We start from the raw sequence: 21,449 nt of genomic DNA, 5'->3' as shown, positions 1-21,449 counted from the left end.
TACTGTGACTACATTTGCATGGTTCATTGTGATGCCTAAGGACCCATTTCTTTAAAGAGATAGATAAAGGATTCTATATTTCTTGATCTAAAATAGTACATTGTATCAGTTTTAGGCAGCTCTGAAACTTTCTCAGTGTAGCTGCAATGAGGGTGGTTCTTTATCTAGGCACTATTCCAGGGTACTTAAACAGAAACAGAAACAGGAAAAGATCTCAGGAATCAGCTATGATGCAAGAGTATTCCTGAATAAACAGTTCATTCATGCCTCACAACAGAGAAACCGTGAAATGCTGTTAGGTAGAGCTCTAAGAGCAATGCCCTTCCCTTGTCCCAACCCTATCAACTTTTCATTTTCTCTATCAGAATGGATGAAACCACAAAGGTCTAACTTGGGTCCTCATACTTTCTGGTACTTTGGTCCCTTGAGATGATAAATGTTTTTTTTATAAACTATAAAATAGATAAAATGAATAATTACGTAACAAATAAATACACCCTTGGCTTTCTATAACTACAGTATGGTTTTAATTTTAATCTCTGGATCTCAAAATCCATATTATTAAATTACTTCCTGTGACTATGCCCAACTGAAGTAGAAGAGTTTTGAGAGTGCTCCTTGTAGAGAACAGTTGAAATTCACTCCATGTTTCTCTTTTCCCTTTAACCGTTGTGTAGTTGCCTAGGCAAAGCAAGCACAAATTTTATCACCAATGTCTGTGCAAGTATGATTAGATTTAAAAAGATGATTAGATCTTATTCTATGCTGATCATACAGCTTCAAAGAATTGTGGGTACAATTCAAGAGCCCCTGGTCTAACTACAAATTACAAACTAAACTTTGATGCTCAAAAGTGTTTAATGGTCTGTATATATAATCTCTCTCAACAAACTAATGTGTTCAGGTCAATTGAATGGGGTTACAGAATGAGCACTGGTACTGCAGTAGAGAATTGTGGGGACAGAGAAGTCAGAATTTTCACAAAAGCCAGCATTGATGAAACCAACTTTGTTGAATAAAACTGCTGGAAGGGAGGAGATCTATTTTCCCATGTCCCAATAAACCCATTCAAAAAAGCTTATTTCCTGCTACCTATGACCTGGAATCTTCCCCCCTACACAAGATGACTTTGCTCAAGATTGATGAGAACAAGGAATGCACAATATGTGCAGATGTTTGCTTGCTAATCCCTGTGCCAGTAAGACTGTCTGCTCTTGGTTTCAAACTTGCTAAATAAGATAGCTTGATGGCTAGCTCAGTAAGTGCTAAAACTGCTTGAAAGGGAAATCTATGAACAACACCACAAGCCTCTGTAACTTGGTAATAAATGTAGCACCAACATAATAGACAATGAGTTATAATAAAATCTGCTTAAAAATACTTAATCTATGGGATCTAGCATACCTCCAACACCATTGCAGCGAGATATCATTTCCCACAGAACCAAAGCCATGGAATACACATCAGTCTGCTTAAAGGATTCAACATTATCCAAGTTCATTCTGGATTCCAGAACTTCAGGAGCCATGTATCTTGCTGTACCAACCTGTCAGCATTTACAAAAATTAAAATGCTTTAAATGGAAGTATCTATTTAGAAAGCAAAACCACCACTAAATATTTTTTCTCAAAAACAAAGTCAGCTGTGTAGATGATAGGAGATTACTGGGTAGGTGAAAGCAGATTCAGTTTTCATGTCTTTAATCCCCACTTAAGCAATACCTCAAAGTGTAATGATTAGGATTTCCTCCATAAGTGGAAACAGGTGCCAGGAAAAAGGCATCACTGGGGATATTAATGCAGTCTGAGTTAAAGTTGCCACCCACTTTCAATTCTCCAGATTTTATTGAAGAGACACTACATGGAATTGCATGCAGTTATTCAAGCCTGTCTCTAGTGACAATAAATCTATCACAAAGCTTGATACTTCAACAAAGGACATTATTTATCAAAATCATCTGTGTCAGCTTACCTGCCCACTATTAGCCAGGTCATCAACAGACAGAGTAGGATCCAGCCTTAGTGATAACCCAAAGTCACAGAGACAGCAAGCCAGGTCATTCTTTACCAGGATATTAGAGCTCTTCAGATCTCTGTGGACAATTGGTGTCTTGGGCCGACCACATGGTGTGTGATCACTATGGAGGTGGGCAATCCCACGAGCCAAAGAGCCACCCAGTTTCCACAGATCCTCCCAGCTAATTATGTGTTTTATGAGATATTCCTGTAAGTTGCCTCTTGAATGGAAAGCAGTGATCAACCAGTATTGTTTGCCTAGATCTGTCTTGCGCTCCTCTGCTGTAAGGAACTGTAGGATGTTCTCATGTTTTAGATTTATATCAGAAAAGATATCTTTCTCAGTCTTCCAGGAGGCATATTCTTCATAGGAGAAGATCTTCACAGCCACAGTTTCAAATTGTTCTGATGTGTTTTGTTTCAGTTTAGCCTTATAGACTTCTGCAAATCGTCCTTTGCCTACCAAAGTGTCCAATTCAATAGGCAGCAATTCGGTATTATGGTTAATATTATTAGCACAAGTAGAACTGATGTCAGAGCGATCATCATCCAGCATAATGGCACAAACGTCACTACAGTCTTTGTGCTTCCTGGACTTCACATTTTTCTCCCATGCCTTGTTGAGTTTCCTCCTCCTCTGAACTCGATAGAAGTAAAAGATAATGACCACAGCAATGGCGATCACCAGCAATGGGACAAGGCATATAACTGCGACCAAAGCAATCACATATTTTACTTCTGTACTTGAGGTGGTATCTGGAAAAAAGATATAAAGCATTAGGTGGATCTGCAACAAAATATAATAAAATGTCATTAAGATAATTGAAGTCTTATAATTATAAAACTGAGCCAATTTTGTTTTGTGGTTAAAGGCAGAAAGCTGGAAACTGGGATATTTTCAATTCTAGCACTGCCCTAGACACGAAGCCACGTCGATGATCTTGACCAGTTACTTTCTCTAGGACCTGGGAATGAGACTCTGGAAGAATAATATTTTAAGTATTTAAGTATTATTAAACTACTTGTAGTATAAATAGTGTAATAAGTATAATAATACTTAAAATTAAGATTAAACACCACAAAACAAAATATATTGGGCCCCAGGTTCCACGAAATCAGGTTTTCAAGGCCTTAGGAAAAGCCAGTAGATTTGGGGCAAATCTGATCTCCGGGGGAATGATGTTGTGGGGAGGGGGGAGCTGAGTGCCAGAACAAAGAAGGCTTTCCTCGTGGGCCCTAACAAATGACACACCCTAAGAAATGGAAGCATGCCACTCCCGATGACATAAGTTTCAGATGTAAAAGAAAATGAATTGAGCAATCAATTTTCTTTGCTGCTGATAGGCAAACTACATTTCATATTCAAGTTCAATAACATTCAGTTTTTTTCTATAGCGAATCTGCTCTCCCATTGCAAGGGTTGATAGAATAGAGAGCCAACTTCTTATTTTTCTATGGGACAGACCTATAGAAGTCTCCAGTGTATGGATTTATATGCATATCACAATTGATTGGTTAGCATTGTTGTTCTTGGAAAATATGAAGCATTTGGGTACAGAGGAGGATCAGAGATTTTCATTAAAATTAAAATGAAAGCAATGTTGTGCCACTCATTCATATGTGTATCAAAGTAGAGATGGGGTGTGTGTCTATCACAGAAACACAATACAGATAGACAAGTCCCCCATACACACATACATTTTTCAATGAAAGAATCATTAAGCAACATCCTATTATTTCTATTTCTATCCCAAAAATATATTTTTGTTGTGCAAAAATGTTTGCTCAGTTGTTGAACATGCTTGCCTACTGAAAATACAGCTCTGCTATTCTGAGTGAAGCATTTAAAAAATAAATAAAGGGGGGGGATTTTGCTCTGGAAATTGACTGGAATCTGAAAATAGGAGCGTTCCATACCACAGCTTTTTGTTGCAGATCCAACTTCTTTAGCAATAGCAATAGCAGTTAGACTAATATACCACTTCATAGGGCTTTCAGCCCTCTCTAAGCGGTTTACAGGATCAGCATATTACCCCCAACAACAATCCGGGTCCTCATTTTACCCACCTCGGAAGGATGGAAGGCTGAGTCAACCCTGAGCCGGTGAGATTTGAACAGCCGAACTGCAGAACAGCAGTCAGCTGAAGTAGCCTACAGTGCTGCATTTAACCACTGCGCCACCTCGGCTCTATCTTTGACTTCTCTACATCTAGAATTCTCAAATGAAAACAAAAAGCTACAAAATACAAACAGCTAAAACAGAGATAAGAGACAACACTGACAGGTGATGTAATAAATTTAAAAAATCATTGGGAACAGAGAAACAAGGATGCCAAAGGGTAAAACTAGACTACAGCTGATATGTAAACGTTCCTATAAAATATCTATAATCTGTGAGATTGTAGATTCAGTATGATTTATCATATCCTCTTGTGATATTCTGAAACCTACTGATTGTCTCTGGAAAATGGTGAATGCTAATGGATTGGAGACACTCAACAGAATACTTCAGTGATATAAATTGGCCTGCAAGAGATTCCAGCATGCCATCTGCTTGATAGCTCTCCATTTGTCAAGCAGCAGATTGGTCTCAATACTTAGTCTATTGCAAATTTCTCAGGATTGCTTGCTGTCCAATTCTGATAGACAATATCAGACACCATTTAGAGTTCATAACGAAGGCGTTTCCTTGCCAACAGCAGTCTTTTCCCTTTCCCTTTCAGCAATGGATCATTGGCATTAAAGAATACACTGAGGTTAAACATCTACTATTTATGCAGTACACATTTATAATGCAGAATAGATATTTATCTCAATGTACTGCTTTAAAAATGTACTTAAAAACTCAATTGCCATTTTAAAAGGAAATCTTAGAGAAAGTGAGAGCTAGAAAGCTATTTGGGTTTGCAAGCAAGGACAGAACAAAGTTAAATGTCTGAAACTATTTAAGCATTTGAGTATGTTTATAAGGTATACTATAATGCTTTCTAGTACAAAGTCTATGGGTCTAATCAGGATTTCAGAACACATGGATAGAACCCTATAGGAGTCCAATTTACAGGAGCCATCACAACCAGGCTTGGACTTTTGAATACCATTCAGTTAAGAAATTTGTTTCATATGATAATTAAGGCATCAAGCTGGAAATCAAAAGGCTCTGAGTTCTAATTTCACTTTGGTACAAATACAGCTGGGTGACCTTTCACTAGTCACTTTCTCTCAGCTACAGGAAGGAGGCAACAGCAAACCACTTCTGAAAAATCGTGCTGTCAGGAACTTATCCTGACCGTCTCCAAGAATTGTCCACAATTGGATGGAATAAAAAACGAAGCTTATGAATCCATTTTGAGCTGCTTCATTTATTTATGAGGCACAAACAATACTGTTTTCTTTAAATCATTATTCAAGGTATGAAACACTGTTTTGACAACTTATTCGACAAATTGGTTATATTTATCATTATGACAAAAATGGCAATGAAATTGTTGCCACTTGCTTTGATTAAAGTATAATGTATTTTCCAGATTGGGGTTATGAATATAAATGAAAGTGACAAAACTCTTTCCTCCACTATGGACTCTGATGTGACTATTATCAGATATTCATTGACACCGATCACAAGATAGCCTGAATTGTCTTCTCTGCTGGCACTGCTGTGTAATATATCCATATAGTTTCAACTTCAAGGATTGTAATTTTATTTTATTTGAAGTAAGTTAAATTATTAAAAGTAAGTGCTATGTTTTTTCTAGATCCAATGAAATTATTAGATTTATTCATAGGGAAGAGGTGAATGCACATTCATTTATCAGAGTTAGATGGTCATAGTATCACAAGATTTGAAAATACTTGACGGTTGGGTTTTTAGAATTATTAGCAACTAACAGTGGTTGTTGCTGTTGTACTGAATTTTTAACATGCTGTTGTCTTATTAAATATTGGACTAGGAGACTTAAGATGATCGGCGACTTAGAACTGGGGCACTTTGTTACTTTACAGTCTATTCTGAAGAAGCACTTTACTTGAACCCTCAACAACAACAAAAGCCTTTTGAAAATCCAAGCAGCCTTAATGGACACATCAGAGCTGCACAGCATGATTTTTCCACTCAGGTTTGCAACTTTAAGTTACTATAGATCTTATATTTATACTCCTTCAAGCTCCAAAATATTTTTTTTAAACTAAAAACCTATGCAGCTCTAATACACATACTTAGGAATAAGGTTTAAGTATTAAGCAGATAAGATTTATTAATCCATGGGAAACTGCTATTCTGAAGCATCATTGTGAAGTGTAGCAATCCAGAGCACAAATGATCTTTTATCAGGATAAGGTCTATCTGCTGGTGTTTCAGTTGTGGCTTCATTGCCTCTAATCGCTTGAAGATGCCATTCCTCACCCAGAAGTCTCTCAAAGTTTACTCATTTCTCACTATGTTTTCATTTCACTGTGTTCCTATTAGCCTATACTTTCCATTCTGCACTATTCTATTATTCATGAAGACACTGCAAAGCATTTCAATATGGGTGTATTGTTTTCATCTGAACATACAATTTTTATCTTCTTAGTAATAATATATTTGGATAGGTTAAACTATAATCTAAAGCTGAACTCTAAAGCCATATAAGCCACTGGACAGGAAATTATTTAAATTCCTTACCTTTTGCCCTTTGCTTTTGAAATGCTTTCTTTATGTTTATCTATCTGTACCCTTTTAAGCTTTTAAGCCTTAAACGAGTTCACATTTGCTGTTTCCAAAGTTTATATTAATTAATAAAGAAAACTATGCTATTGTGGAAATGAAGTACATTCTTTGAAATTACACCTATTCACAGTATAAATCTATTCACAGTGTCTTCATTAATTAATTGGCTCAATATCTTCAAAGAAACAGAACATTTGGTTAATTGTGTTTAGGCAACTATACTAGCATTCAGCACCATATATAAAAATCATTTAAAAAAATAATGTATATGTGAAAAATCAATCTGTTGACAATTCGGACTTTACACATTCAGAAAATGCACATGCTTTATCTTCCTCTGACTGAGTCAATTGAGACAGTACACTAGAAATTACAAATGAATTGTGTCCATATTATTCTTTATGTAGAAAAACTAAGGTAACCCAAAACTCTACTAAGTATATAATGCAAAAGAAATGTAAAGGTTTTGTGCTCATGGTAAAAATATTCATTAAATGACTAAGTACTTCCGTTTACTTAAAACAGACTATTTCCCATATTCAAGTTTATGTTATTACCCTAATTTCAAAATAAGTAAACATACTAATGAATATTGAAGCAAATAAATAAAAATCTTATGCAACATATACAGTCTATCACAGAAGTGAGTATACAATACACCCTCACATTTTGTAAATATTTCTTTTCATGTGACAACACTGAAGAAATGACACTTGGCTATAATGTAAAGTAGTGCATATACAGTTTGTATAACAATGTAAATGTGCTGTTCCCTCAAAATAATGCAACACAAAACCATTAATGTTTAAATTGTTGGCAACAAAAGTGAGTACACCCCTACATGATACTGTCCAAATGGAGCCCAAGTAGCTGTTCCCCCTCCCTGGTGTCATGTGGTTTGGCTATTATAACCTCTACTGACACCTTCCCTGACAATCTTTTCTGAAAAATCATTTTTGAAGCAAACATTGACTGCAGTGTACATATATTTAAAATATACACAATTAAAACATAATTAAATGCTTAAAACTACAGTACTTCTACAATAATAAAAATTTAATAATCCATCTATGCCAGGGGTGGGCAATTAATTTTCTTAATGAACTACATGAGAAACTTTTGTGTGTGTGGTGCTGTCCTACCATTACTGCCTCAATCCCTGCTGCTGCTCCCCACCATTGTGGCCTCTGCAGCAGGCCAGATAGGAAGAGCCCAAGCAGCTAGATATGGGCCACAAGCCATAAAATGTCCAGGTTAGATCTATGCCATTCCATAAAATTCTACAGTGATTATCTTTAATTCACAGTGACTTATTTTTTGTCAGGAAAGATCTTATTGACTAGAATGACCTACTAATTTAGCTAAAAATATACCTAATAATTTAGCTAAAACAGGGATATATACTTCTTAAAGATAATGTGAATATTGATCTGTGAATAATGATCTGGTTATGTCTATATCTTTTATTTCAACAGTACATTTCCCTACACCTTTAATCATTAAAAAAAATGAAAATGTTCTCTTATTCCAAATAGAAGTTGTTTTCTTGTGATTAAATATTTACATAAAGACTGAAAACATATTGGCAGGGTAATTTGCTTTTAGGCATTTTTCCACCAAGATGCCACCACAAAGTTCTAGTTTGTGCCTGCCAGCTTTTCCAATTTTATTTGACAAACAGAATCCATGACCTAACTATCATATGTCTCTCATTTTCAAATCCAGTCCCTGCAAACATCACAGAGACCCACCCTGCCTCAAGTGATTGTGCAAGTGACTCTCTGAGTCAAAAAATGATTCAAAAATTTGGCTTTTCAAAATCAGTAAGTTTGATTAATTTGATTAGTTACAAACTCATTGTTTCTTCACCTACCCAAATGTATGCTAGCTGAAAAATAAAAATTCACCTGAGATCTGGGCTTCATTCTATCAATTTTAAGTAATTTAAAATGAAACCTCCTTGGAGGCTCTCAATAACTGGCATTACTGACCAATCATATTTAAATGGGTAGAAATAAGCCTTTAGTATAGCAAAGCTGACTTCCAAAATATTAAGGATGAGTTATTTAAACTAAATTGTCTGTACTTAAAAACTATTTCATTAGAAGCTAGTGTCTAGCCTCTTAAAATTAGATCCTGCTTTTGGATTCATAATTTTTTTTCTTTAGCCCCAAACAAATATGTGTTTCGGATGTTTGTAATAAATAAGGGTTTTAATATATCTTCAACACTTAAACATTTTCAGTTGATAGAAAATTAAGGGAAATAAAGATAAAAATAATTCAGTGTACTAGGACTTTGATTTAACATTCATTTGTGATACTGTAGGGCCCGTCCCTGATTTCTCTAAGCTGTACCTGGAACAAATGGACCACTTTTATCTGAATTAAACAGAACGAAAAAAATCTATATAAACACACAACACAATCTGCACTCATTAAGCAAACAGGAGCAGGCGCCTGTAATGGTTGGGGCAAGGGTACATATGGATGACAGTCCAACAGACAAAATTATTGCAGGATATTCTCTAGCTGTCTGGGGAGCCGTGGACCAGCTGGCCATTATGTTCTGTTCAGTGTTAAACACAGACAGGAAACCACATGTCTGATACTGTAAAAATAATTTGTCTTCCTGCCAGAGCTAAGAAGACAAGAACCCAAAGGGGATCATTTTCATTTAAAAAAACACTAATCCACAACAATAAAAACCAAATGACAACACATCAATTGTGTAAGGAGTGTAAATGTTACAAAAGGAACCTTTGGATTTTAGCTGAATGTACTCCTAATAGTCTCATGGATTCTAAATTTTTCATCAGTTTCATTGTACAAATATTTTTGAATTTTTCCAATAAAAAGCAACAGTGAAGAGGAAGAATGCTGGGTTCTATAAGGAAGAATTCAGTTCATGGGTCAATCAAAGAAACATCTGCCATTATATATTCACAAATAAGTCCTCATTCAATAGCAGAATAGCATGACACAGTTTCCAAAGACTAGTAGCTGGGCCTATGGCGAGCTAATAGAGTTTTAAGAGGACTTTTTAAAATCAAGATTCTAGATTCCAGTTGCTTAGAAGTCTGGTTGTTGCCCTTACCTAATCATTTACCTGTTACTTAACAAGTCTGTTCATGCCTGCCTGACTACTAGATTTTATTTCTATTAACCTAAGTTTCATTTTAAATTTTACAGACTCAAATGGAACTCTTTATAGGCATACTTTTTTCATTAAAACTGTATTAAGCCTTTAAAAAGTTATACAGATTATCACTCTAAAATATCACTATCAGTTCTTTGGCATTTTTGCAGAACAAAATGCTCTTACTGAAGGCCAAAGCTTTTGATTCCTTCATTTTAAGCAATGAAGCAGGAAATAACTCTACCATGCCAACTGTATTATCTCCAACAGCTTAAGGGGCAATAAATACAATGAAATATTTATAAAAAGTCATTCAACCTCTATAGTAATGTGGATTCTTTGGAATGCAGATTATTCATTACTATATTATTAAACTTACTATTAATTATGAGACACAGATATGTCACAGCACTATAAAATGTTAAGAATATTAATAATCATTCATTTATTTTCATACACACACACACACACACACACACATACACAAACACACACACGTTAACCCTGAAGCTGGCCTAATTGTGGCCATTTTCTTTTCTGTAGCTTACTTCTAAGGAGGTTTCTTTTCGCATTGCTTCGGGGCTGTCACTGCCTGAAGCTAAGGGGCTAGGAGGGGTGTAGAGATAGCTGGGGTGTTATAGCCAAAATAAAATTCTTTCTCTTGGAAACCAAGGGCGTTCATGCAGGTGATCAAAAGATGGAGATTGAACTCACCTAACAACTGGATTATATAAGTTGATTGGACCAGGAGGGACTGGTCAAATCCACAGGGCAGCTGAACTACCAGACCTCCACCACTGCTATCAGTTTGGTTGAGTCTCAATTCTTATGACAGCCCACCCAGGTGCAGAAGATCAGCCAGTCCACAGGATCAACCCCAGTGGCCAACGGGTGGGGAGGTGCCCCCTGGATGGGTCTACTATCCTGGACAAGGCTGGTTCCAGGTCCAGGCACAGTGGATTCTGTCCCACCAGCTGCACCACAACCATGGGAGCTAACACAAATTGGCTTTCTTTCTAAACTGAGCATGGGCTAATATAGACCACTATGGAGATGACTACCAAGATGACAGAGAAATTGTTTCCACTCTCACTGAAAACCGGGATGGGAAAGCATTTGAATAAGTGACCTAACTTCATGTCTTTGCTGGGAAGTTCCAGATTGCATCCATCACTTGTTTTGGATGGCTGTATCAATGCACCTTTGGTGACACCAAAGGAGACCCCAGAGAAGAAATCTAAGAAGCAATTGGGATGGCGATCTAGCCCACACCAAGTGGAGGAGGCATTAAGAGAGACCTCCACAATGCCCATCAAATGCCCCGATGCCCTGGTGTGAATGCTTGGCCCTAGCCTCCATGCCACAAGCAAGAGGTCAAACTCCTGTGAAGCCAAATAGACCAAAGCAAAAGACCATAGGGAAGGGGAAGTTTGCCTGATAAGCCATTGGGGTTTCTCCTCCCCAAAAAGGGGAAGAGGGAATTCTGACCCCTGAGGTCCCATCATTGATGATCAGTGACAGCAGCAACAATAGTGAGGTTGACCTGATGGTAAGTGAAACCATCCATCCCTTCACAATTAAGTAAAAATAAGTGGTGCCAGAGACAGGAGGCCAAGGGGAAGTAGAAGCCATCATAGACATGGCTGCACCCATTGCTTTAGTCCCTCCCTAGTCACTAAGATGAACATAAAGATGAGACCCCTAATAAGCCCTATATGATTCGAGCAGGTCAATGAGTCACTAATAGGGGAGAGCCCAGCTACACTTGTCACTAAACCAGTCAAACTAGAAATGAGACCCCACTGGGAGGTGATTCAGTTTGTAGTGATGCCAAAAATGGCAGACGTCTGCCATATTGGGACTGTGTTGGCTAGACAAATGGAGCCCAGTGATCACCTGGGAAGGGTGCTACTGAAAATTTACTGAGTGACACTAACCGAAAAGAGAAAGCTGTTGCAATGTCAGAGCCGCTCCCAAGACTTCCCAGATCCCAAGAGAGTACCAGGACTTAGCAGAGGTGTTTAGTAAAGAGGAATGCAATGCTCTGTCCCTCCCCCACTGACCAACAGAATGTAAATTGAGTTCATGCTAGGGGCTAAACTACCAAAACCAAATCTGTATTCCATGACTCTTAAAGAAATGAAAGAGCTAAGAGAACATACTGATGCCAACCTAGCCCAGGGATTCATACAATCAGCAAAATCTAGGGTGGCCACTCCTGTCTTGTTTAAAGAAAAGAAAGATGGGTTGATAAGGCTCTGTACTGATTTTAGGGAAATAAATGCAGTGAGCATGGAAAAAATCTACTCACTGCCACTAATGAAGGACATGCTGTCCCACCTAACCAAGAGGAAGGTATTCACCAAGCTAGACCTGTGGGAGGCATACTCCCAGGTGCAGATCAGAGGAGGAGATGAATGGAAAACCACTTTTAACTGCCCACTAGGCAGCTTCCAAATCAAAGTAATGCTGTTTGGATTACAAGGGGTCCCTGCTGACTTCATGAAATTAATCAAGTAGGTGCTACATACATACACAAGGCGTTCTCATCTATTTGGATGACATTCTTATATTTAGTGAAACCATAGAAGAAAATGTAAAGTTAGTGTGCCAAGTGCTGAAAAAATTACCCGCAGCAAAGCTGTATGTTAAGCTGTCAAAATGCGAGTTCCATAAGACCGCTCTAGATTACCGAGGGGGTAGAAATGGACCCAGCAAAATTCAAAGCAGTACTAGATTGGCAGCCCCCTCATACTAGCAGACAATTCCAAAGCTTTCTAGGGTTTGCCAACTTCTATGCACAATTCAGCCCTTCCTTCACCAAAATAGTCTTGCCCATCACAGAACTACTAAAACCCAGGGGGGGGGAACCAGAAACCCCAGGCCAGTCCACCCATAAACTGAACTTTGGAATGTCATCAGGTGTTTGAGACACGAAAAAGACTGTTTGCTGAGGAACCCACCCTCAAACACCCTGACCCTGGCCAGCTTTTTGTAGTGCAAGCAGACAGCAATGATGTTGCAGTCACTGCTGTACTACTCCAGGGATAGTGCTTCCAAAAAACTGACTGACACCAAAAGGAGGTGGGCAGTATGGGAGAAAGAGGCATATGCAGTCCGATGGGCATTGCTAAAGTAGAGACACTTTCTGGAGAGCAGTCAAGAATCGTTTGAAGTTTGGACTGGCCAAAAAAACTTAGAACTGCTCAAAAAGCCAGGAAACTCTTCCCAAAGCATGTTCACTGGACACAATACTTCAAATGAGTTAACTTTAAACTAAAGTACATTTGTTGATGCCATGTCCAGAAAACCACAATTCAACAGCAAACCACAGAAAGTAATCTATGTGATGATTCCTCCCTTCCAACCAGCAGCGCAAGCCACTACTCAGTCACAAACCAAAGGATAAAAACCCAAGGCTGGGGGTGGGGGGAATGATCCAAAACCTCAAGAATGAACTACTAACAGACCCCTGGTACAAAGATAATAAAAGGGGCACTAACTCTCAAAGACAGGCTGGCATGCAAGGCACCCAAAACCTATGTGCCCCATAGTCTACGGCTTCATGTACTTCAAAAAGCCATGACTCTAAACCAACTAGACATTCTGGCTATTTAAAAACACTGAAACAATTTTGGTGGCCAGAAATTAAGAGGACTATGTAAAAAGGTGTGCTACTTGTGCAACCATGAAAAAGAGTCTAAGGAAGATTCCAGATCTCCTCCAACAAGTCCTGACCATGGGAGGAAATTGCTGTGGATTTTCTTGTGAAGCTTCCTGACACCAGAGGGAACACAGTCATCTGGACCATAGATTTGTTTTCAAAACAACCCCAATTCACCACCTGCCCAGGGCTCCCATCAGCAAAAAAGCTAAGCTTTATTATTTATCAAGCAGATCTATAGGCTACATGGAATCCCCCACAGAATCATATCAGATAGGGAAGTCCAATTTACAGCAAAATTGAAGGCAGTTTATAAAGTCCATTGGGTCATCGCAGGGACTTAGTTTAGCTTTTCATCCAAGTATGATTTGGGCAGCAGAAGAAATCAATGCAATGAATGGGAATGTTTCTTTCAATTATTATTTTATGAATAATTCTACTATTGCTACTTTGGAAGAAAATATAATAATCAGAACTCTTTTGATCTATAAGTTTATTATGTAAGTTGCATGGAATATTTCAAAATTTTATTGACTTGTTAAAGCAACCATTCTCTCTCTTCAGGATTGAAAGGCTTCCATGCAAGGTTTCTTTATCAACTGGACAGTCCTGGTCAAAAAGTGGACCCATGTATAAAATGAAATACCATGCACACTTACTTTCTGAAAAAATAATTTCATCATTGCATTCATCATCTTTGCAGGAACACATATATAGCAATCCTCCAGCTCCTTTCTTCTCTTTCATGAAGCATTTTTTTGAATTGAAATCATCCAATTTGTATCCATGGAGCTCTAGTGTAGGATCATGGCATATTGTTTCCAGAGTTATATTCCCATTATTCTTTCTCCTAAAAATGGTAGAAAATAAAAAAGCACAAATTTATTTCTAAATAGGGTTATTACAGAATTTAAAAAATTGCACCAAAATTAAATTTCAGGCAAGGTTCAAGGTACTATAATTATGTAATGATAGTATAATCATTTCTATAATGATTACTGCAGTAATTTAAACTGCATTAAATTATCTAAAACATTAAATACAATATTATCTTCCATCACAAATACAAATATGTATTAACTGAAATAGTGGTCTTGAATAGATTTGTGTAGTGTTGAATCAACTTGGGAATCATTTTGAGGAATGGCTAGTTATACACAATAAAAAATAACAGAAATAGCTTGTATTTATCCAGTTTATTAAATAATTCAAATAAGACTAATAAATGAACCATCAAGACAAAAGCAGTTTAATAACCAGTTTGTCAGGCCTGCAATAATATTCCTTTTAGAATTTTGGCCTGCCACACTTTCTCTTATTTCGTTATGCTGTTTCTTTAAGTATAGTCGATGGAAGGGGGGAATAGAAGGAGTAGGATTGTGGAGTAGGAGTAGGCCAAGGTCATCCTTTGACTCCGCACCAGTACACCTGACCGGAAGAAGTTGGGTATGCCAGCGTGGAAGAAGAATATTGGACCATGTGATGGATTGTGGGTGTGGGGACAAGATGATGAACTTTTAACTGGGTGGAATTCTGATGTCATTTGGAATTCCACAGCAATGTGCCAACATGTCTGTCTTATTCGATTGGAACCTTAAGGGTAGCTCTGCCTTGGACTCTGATTTAATTCTGTATGATATTTGGAACGCTGACACAGTCATTTATAGTCTTCACTGTAATTTATTGGATGGTCATTTAGATGAAAGCAGATGAAAGGGTTAGTAAATGGATACAGGCAATATCCACCTTGGTGAACTATAATATGTACATCCTAATATATTCAACATTGATGTAATACCTCCATAGGCACATTCTTTATACATGAGTTGTTGTACTGTGAAATGAATTTAGCCACAATCACCTTAGTTTATCATAATGAACCTTAGTTAGCACTATGAAAGCCAACAACTGAACTGAGGATGTGAATTTGAAATCACTAGTTATGCACCAATAGTTATAATATGTATGTCAGTGCCATAAGTTGTTGGAATAAAAATCTAAAACAAAGATTGTCCCAGATGCTTGGAGGAATATCTTCTGGTATCTAAGATACACAAATGTGTATCTACAGAATTTTATTTGTGTTAGGAAGATAGCATAACGAACGTGGTAGAAATGGCAGATAGGGAGAGTAAGGCCCTAATAGACTACCCATCTTAATCTTCTATCTTTACATCAGGGGTGGATTTCAACCGGTTCGCGGCGGTCCCTGCGAACTGGTTGGTCGGCGAACCCAGAAGTAAGTAACTTCCGGGAACGGCGAAGGGTCCACCCGCCCGCCCGCGCTCCTTACCGGTCTTTGAAGGCTTCTGCGCTTCCACACAGGTGCATGGCACATACAGCGCCTGCATGATTCTCCGCGAGCAGCTGGATGGCACATACAGCACCTGCGCGAGTCTCCGCGAGCAGCTGGAGCATCGCGCAGGCGCTAAGACGCATGCGTGAACTGCGCGCGTGCACGAGGACACCGCCGGCCTCGTTCCAACCAAACCGGTTGGAACGGGATTAGCAACCCACCCCTGCTTTACATGAATAATCATACTATAAAACTTATTATCAAAGATCTTCTTAATGTACACATTGGAGAACTAATCAACACTGAAGCAACAAGCCAGTATTTTAAAGACAATTTAATATCCTTGGCTTGTTTCAAATCTCTTAACAATCTGGATGGAAGCAAACCTTGATACTATTTAGAAATTCCCAATTTAATTATGTTGTGAGAATTGTAGAAATCATCAAAAATACTTCCTCATACATTATTAAACCACAATATGATAATCTAAACCAGGTAAATAAGTTTTAATTAAATTTTGTTGAGTATCTTTTAAACTTCCATTTTTCAAGCCATGGAATCTATTATAGCTTGTACAGTTCTGTGTTTATAGTAAACAATACTAGAGTGAATTTAAATAGGCATAACTTAATATACTTTAATCAAATCTAATCTATAGTGACCATCTTCTGAAGAGATTGTATCCTAACTCATCTGCTTTACTTCTGTTTCCCAAAGGACTAGAACTTGTTACAGATGTACTGTAAATATCTGAATTTCATAACTACATAGGCCCCCATTTTGCAAAATCTCATGTAATATAAGAAATAAGAATTTCAATATATTACATTGAAATGAATTGAAACAAAGTTTGGTTTTATTCTGAAAACTGTCTTAATAATCAAAAGGTATAGTGGAAGTTGTAGACAAATTTAAAACCAAACCAAACAAAACCCAACCCTATGAATCAAATGCCAATTCTTGCACATAGATAAAATGTACTTACCAAACAGCTGCACAGATTTCATTTTTGTGTTCACAAATAGAAGTGAGGTTGCACTTACTGCAACAATGACCTTCATTGGTGCATGTTGTCAATTTAACATCACAAAATTTGCAGAGTTTCCCCATTTTGAATCCACCACTGAAGAGGTTATGTTCACGATATTCAGCTACGGAAGAAATATATAGATTATAATAGACATAAATATTTTATAAAGAATATAGTTCCCATAAAATACACTTTATTTGCAAATTATATTTTAACATGTATTATTATGAACAATATTTTGTATCATAAACATATACAATAAATATAGTTTGTTTCCATTTGACAAAATAAGAAAGTTGTACTTGTACATTTGATTTTAGCTATTACAGATTTGCATAGATGTTGTCCTGAACAATAACATACTTTAAAACTTATATTAATCTATTTCTTTAATAAACCTACTCTTCCCAATAAAAATTATATATACATATACACACATACATGCATGTACATGCATGGACGCACACGAGAGCACACACACGTGCGCGCGCGCACACACACACACGTGAAAATATTTGGGAAATACTACATAACTGAACTTTTTTTGACCATTTGTTTAGAATTTGTGTTAAATTTTGAGTACTAAGAAGCTCAGTTATGTAGTACTTTAGAAAATGTTATTATAACTTTTGCTCTTTTCACAATAATATTTTGGCTTCATAAATAAGCATCAGCATTCAAGGTCAAACCCCTATAATTAATAGTCTCAATATACAGAACAGCTGAAGAGAATAAATATGAATAGTAATAACATACAATTTTTTTAGCAAATCTAATGGTTTATGTATTTCCTCTTCAGTTGCTAAATAAAGTATGGCAGAACTTCAAAATATGATGAATATTTATTTTCAGGGCAAATAATACACAGTTAAGCTTTTCGACATACAGTATTAGAAAGCAGATTTGATTTTCTAAAGGATAAGAAATTATTTTATTCTACAGTTGTTTCTTTTAAATAATTTGACACCCTCCTCAGAAACTTATCAGCGTGGAACAAAAAAATCAAAGTGCAAAAAAAAAAAAAAAAGAACCAAAGAAGCAGATATCGGGCAAATAAAACTGTAAGAACATGAATTATTAAGAACCATATCTTTTTGCATTCTATTCATTAAAATAGGAACCCATAAGAAACATGGGTTTAGACTTCAGCATTAATGCAAATAATGTAAAAATCTGATATTGTAACTGGTAATCTACACATGTTTTGCCAGACGTTAAATAACTTAAATTGTAGAACTCTACATACTAAAATTTGTTAAGTGATCTGTCTTTGACAGTTACTGAGGACAATTAAATATGACATTCTTCCACAAAGCATCCCCACAATGCTGTTTTGGAAAAAAAGATAATAATTAAAAAATCATTTGATTAGTAATTTTATCAAGCCATTTGAAGACATTATTTTGCTGTTTGGTAACATGACAATAATGATTATTTTATTACTAACTGATAACAGAGAAATATTAATCTAATATACTGGCAGAAAACTGCCTATTATTTTTTGGGAGGGAAAACTAGCCACACATTTAATTTTTATTGGAAGAGATACAAATAAGGGAAGAATCTTCCTGAAAACAACCACTGTAATCATAATATCTACAGGAAACTTAATTATTCATTTGGAAATTATATGTTGTTTTCTTTATCACATTTTTCCTTAGATATTACATGCATTATTATCATAGCAATGATATTTTAAAACTAGTTTTAAACACTCCTATTGTCATGGCAACAGACATTTATTTATAAATGCAAAGAGAACAGAAACCACAAACATATTTTAAAGTTAATTTTGCTAGTTTTTCTAATATTTGTAGTATATATTCATGAACCTCAATCATTTTTAAAAAGAAATGTGTCTACAGATCTTTAAACACAAGTAAGCAATAATGATAAGACTTACCAAAGGCTGCGCCTATTGAAGAAAGGACAATATGTAGTACTAGCTGAATACCCATGCTTCGTTTTGAAACTATGTGATCGGGCTTGATACTTTAAGTTTGAAAATTAATGTAGAATGTTAACTCCTTAACTTGTTAATATAAGGCAACTGGCAGTTGGAAAATGGTTCTTTCAGGTGGATTGAGGTAGCAGAATGTCAAAACTCCCAGCCTGCAGGCCGGATGGGTCACACACTGGCCATGCTCAAACCTGATCTAACGAAGGGGATAGTATCAGAATGTGTTAATATAAGGCAACTGGCAGTTGGAACAGAGTTCCTTTCCGGTGAGGAGGGGTAGTAGAATGTCTAACTTCTTAGTATCAACATATGTTAATATAAACTGTATAAACTGTCTAAAAATACTGATGATCTGATGGTCATTTTGACAAATCCTTTCTTAGCGAGCACCTAGCAGCCAAGAGGAACATACATGCTGAATTTCAACTTTATAGACTTTACAGTTTTGGAGATTTTATGGTGAGTGAATGGTATTTGGTTTTTATATAGAGAGATTTCTTCAAAACTATGTGATTTCCCTATGTTGATGAACATATCATTAAAAGAAAACTACACTCACTTAGTAAATAATGCAATACATTTTTGTGTGTTCCTGCTTTTATGTATAAAAAGTATAAGCAATTTTGCTGATTTATCAACCTGCTGACATTATTCACACATATCTAGATAAAGTGGAATGCAAAATAAGAAAGCATTCTTGGTTTTACCCAAACATGTTTATAGTAAGACATGAATGTCAAAGAACCTTCCATTACAAAGTAGATTTTTCACTCTTCTATTTAATTATCTAATTGTCAGAGATTCTCTGGATAAGTCCCTGCAATTTCCTTAGCAAGGTTTTTCAGAGGTGGTTTGCCATTGCTTCCTTCCTAGGGTTGAGAGAAAATTAGTGGTCCAATATCTCTCAGTTGGCTTTATGCAGGAACTTACATTTTTTGGTTTCTAGCCTGATATCTTAAACAGTGCACCAAACTGACTTGCACAAATTGGGTATACGTTTTTAAAAAATAAATTCAAATAACAAATTTTATTAATCATTTAAAAGGGCTTGCTGATCACAAAATGTTAAATTTGACAATGATAAAAACACGTAAAATGCTTTTATATTAATAGTATACAATAATTTCAAAATGAATTAACAGTATAAATTTCTGAGTGTCCACCTTATAGAGCAGTGGTTCCCAAAGGGGATGGTACCGCCCCCAGGGGGAGGTGGAATGGCTTAGGGGGGCGCTAAGAGGCAAGGGGGTGGCAGAGGAGTGCTGGAGGGCCCCCCTCTAGCAAGCCTTTTAGAACCAGTTTGCTTACTCACCCCCACTCATCCAGAAGCTGCTTGATCACTTGCTCCCCCGCCCATCCGTACTATGCTAGCCCTGCCCACCGCTCACTGATTGGCTGGCTCACCAATCACCCTGCCTGCCTCTAAGATCCCTATTTAAACCCAGTTACCCTTTTTTTCTGTTTGGCTTTCTATAGATAGGGCTCTTAGAGGCGGGCGGGGTGATTGGTGAGCCAGCCAATCAGTGAGCGGTGAGCAGGGCTAGCATAGTGCAGACAGGCATGGAGAGCGACAGATCAAAGGAAGGCCCCTTCGCCTCCCTTCGCTCCCACTTGTGTCTTGATGAGGTCGCCGCAGCTGCCGGGCGCGGACAGATGGAGATAGCCAGAGCGGCAGGGCAGCCCAGGCAGGCGGGCGAGTGAACTGCCTGATCCTCCATCACTCGCCCACTTGCCCGCCCAGGCCACTCTGGCTACCTCCGTCATCCGTGCATGGCAGCTACAGTGATCTCATCAAGACAAAGTGGGAGCGAAGGGAGGTGAAGGGGCCTCGATGCCCTGGCTGATCCTTCTTTGCTCTCTTGCTATTTTGCCTGCAGGGGGCGTCTCGGCGGAAGCCCTTTGCTGGTGGCCAGACCTCCCCTCCCCGGGGTGACGGGCAGTTATTTGCGTGGTGCGGCCAGCACCTAGGAGGTAAGCTCCCACTGCTGTCCCCACCCCCGCACCCATTCTTGCAGGCGGCCATGCAGCCCTGCATAATAATAATTTGTGCAAAAATTATAATATTAAAACAGCAACAAACTGGTGGGAACATCAGCCTGAAAAAGTCACCGAAAATCAGATGGTCAAGATCTTGTGGGATTTCCGTATACAAACCGACAAAATACTGGTGCATAATACACCAGACATCACACTGGTTGAGAAAAATAAGGTCACAATCATAGACATCGCAATACCACCATATTTGGTGGAACGTGGCTTCAGTGGGGTCATCTAACTTCTCTCCAAGCAAAGAAATCGACTCCAGATTACTGAATGTGGTGATTTAAGACTCCTGCTAAGTGACTTAAAACCAGACATTGGGAAACTGGTATCACTTCATCAAGCCCACCCATCATATTAAGAATTTACTGAACAGAGAAGTAGATACAAAATTTTACTAAGTTTACTAAGTTACTAGTTACTAAGGTTCTTGATAAATGATTATCAGACTTTGAAAACCTGTTATCACTGGATCATGTTCAACAATTTTGTTGAATTAACATTAACTACGAAGGTTTTTAAATTGGATTTTGAATAAATGTGCAATTAATTGTTACAGTTTTGAATTTTACTGTTACTATCTTCCTTCCATCGTGCAAAT

General features: G+C 37.3%; 1 protein-coding gene across 1 annotated transcript in view; it reads right to left on the bottom strand.

The window, feature by feature from the left end:
* Positions 1-21,449, bottom strand: part of TGFBR2 (transforming growth factor beta receptor 2) — a 45,298-nt gene that overhangs the window by 9,692 nt on the left and 14,157 nt on the right. Inside the window, exons 3-6 of the mRNA XM_032237398.1 lie at positions 16,804-16,969; positions 14,182-14,372; positions 1,972-2,771; positions 1,405-1,546 (exon numbers count right to left, since the gene is read on the bottom strand). Coding sequence (XP_032093289.1) covers positions 1,405-1,546; positions 1,972-2,771; positions 14,182-14,372; positions 16,804-16,969 — 1,299 coding nt within the window. The remainder of the gene's footprint in view (positions 1-1,404; positions 1,547-1,971; positions 2,772-14,181; positions 14,373-16,803; positions 16,970-21,449) is intronic.

This window comes from Thamnophis elegans, chromosome Z, assembly GCF_009769535.1.
Source record: "Thamnophis elegans isolate rThaEle1 chromosome Z, rThaEle1.pri, whole genome shotgun sequence".
NCBI classification, from domain to species: Eukaryota; Metazoa; Chordata; class Lepidosauria; order Squamata; family Colubridae; genus Thamnophis; species Thamnophis elegans.
The sequence above is the reverse complement of the archived record's forward strand: the minus strand, read 5'-3'. Positions and strand labels throughout refer to the sequence as shown.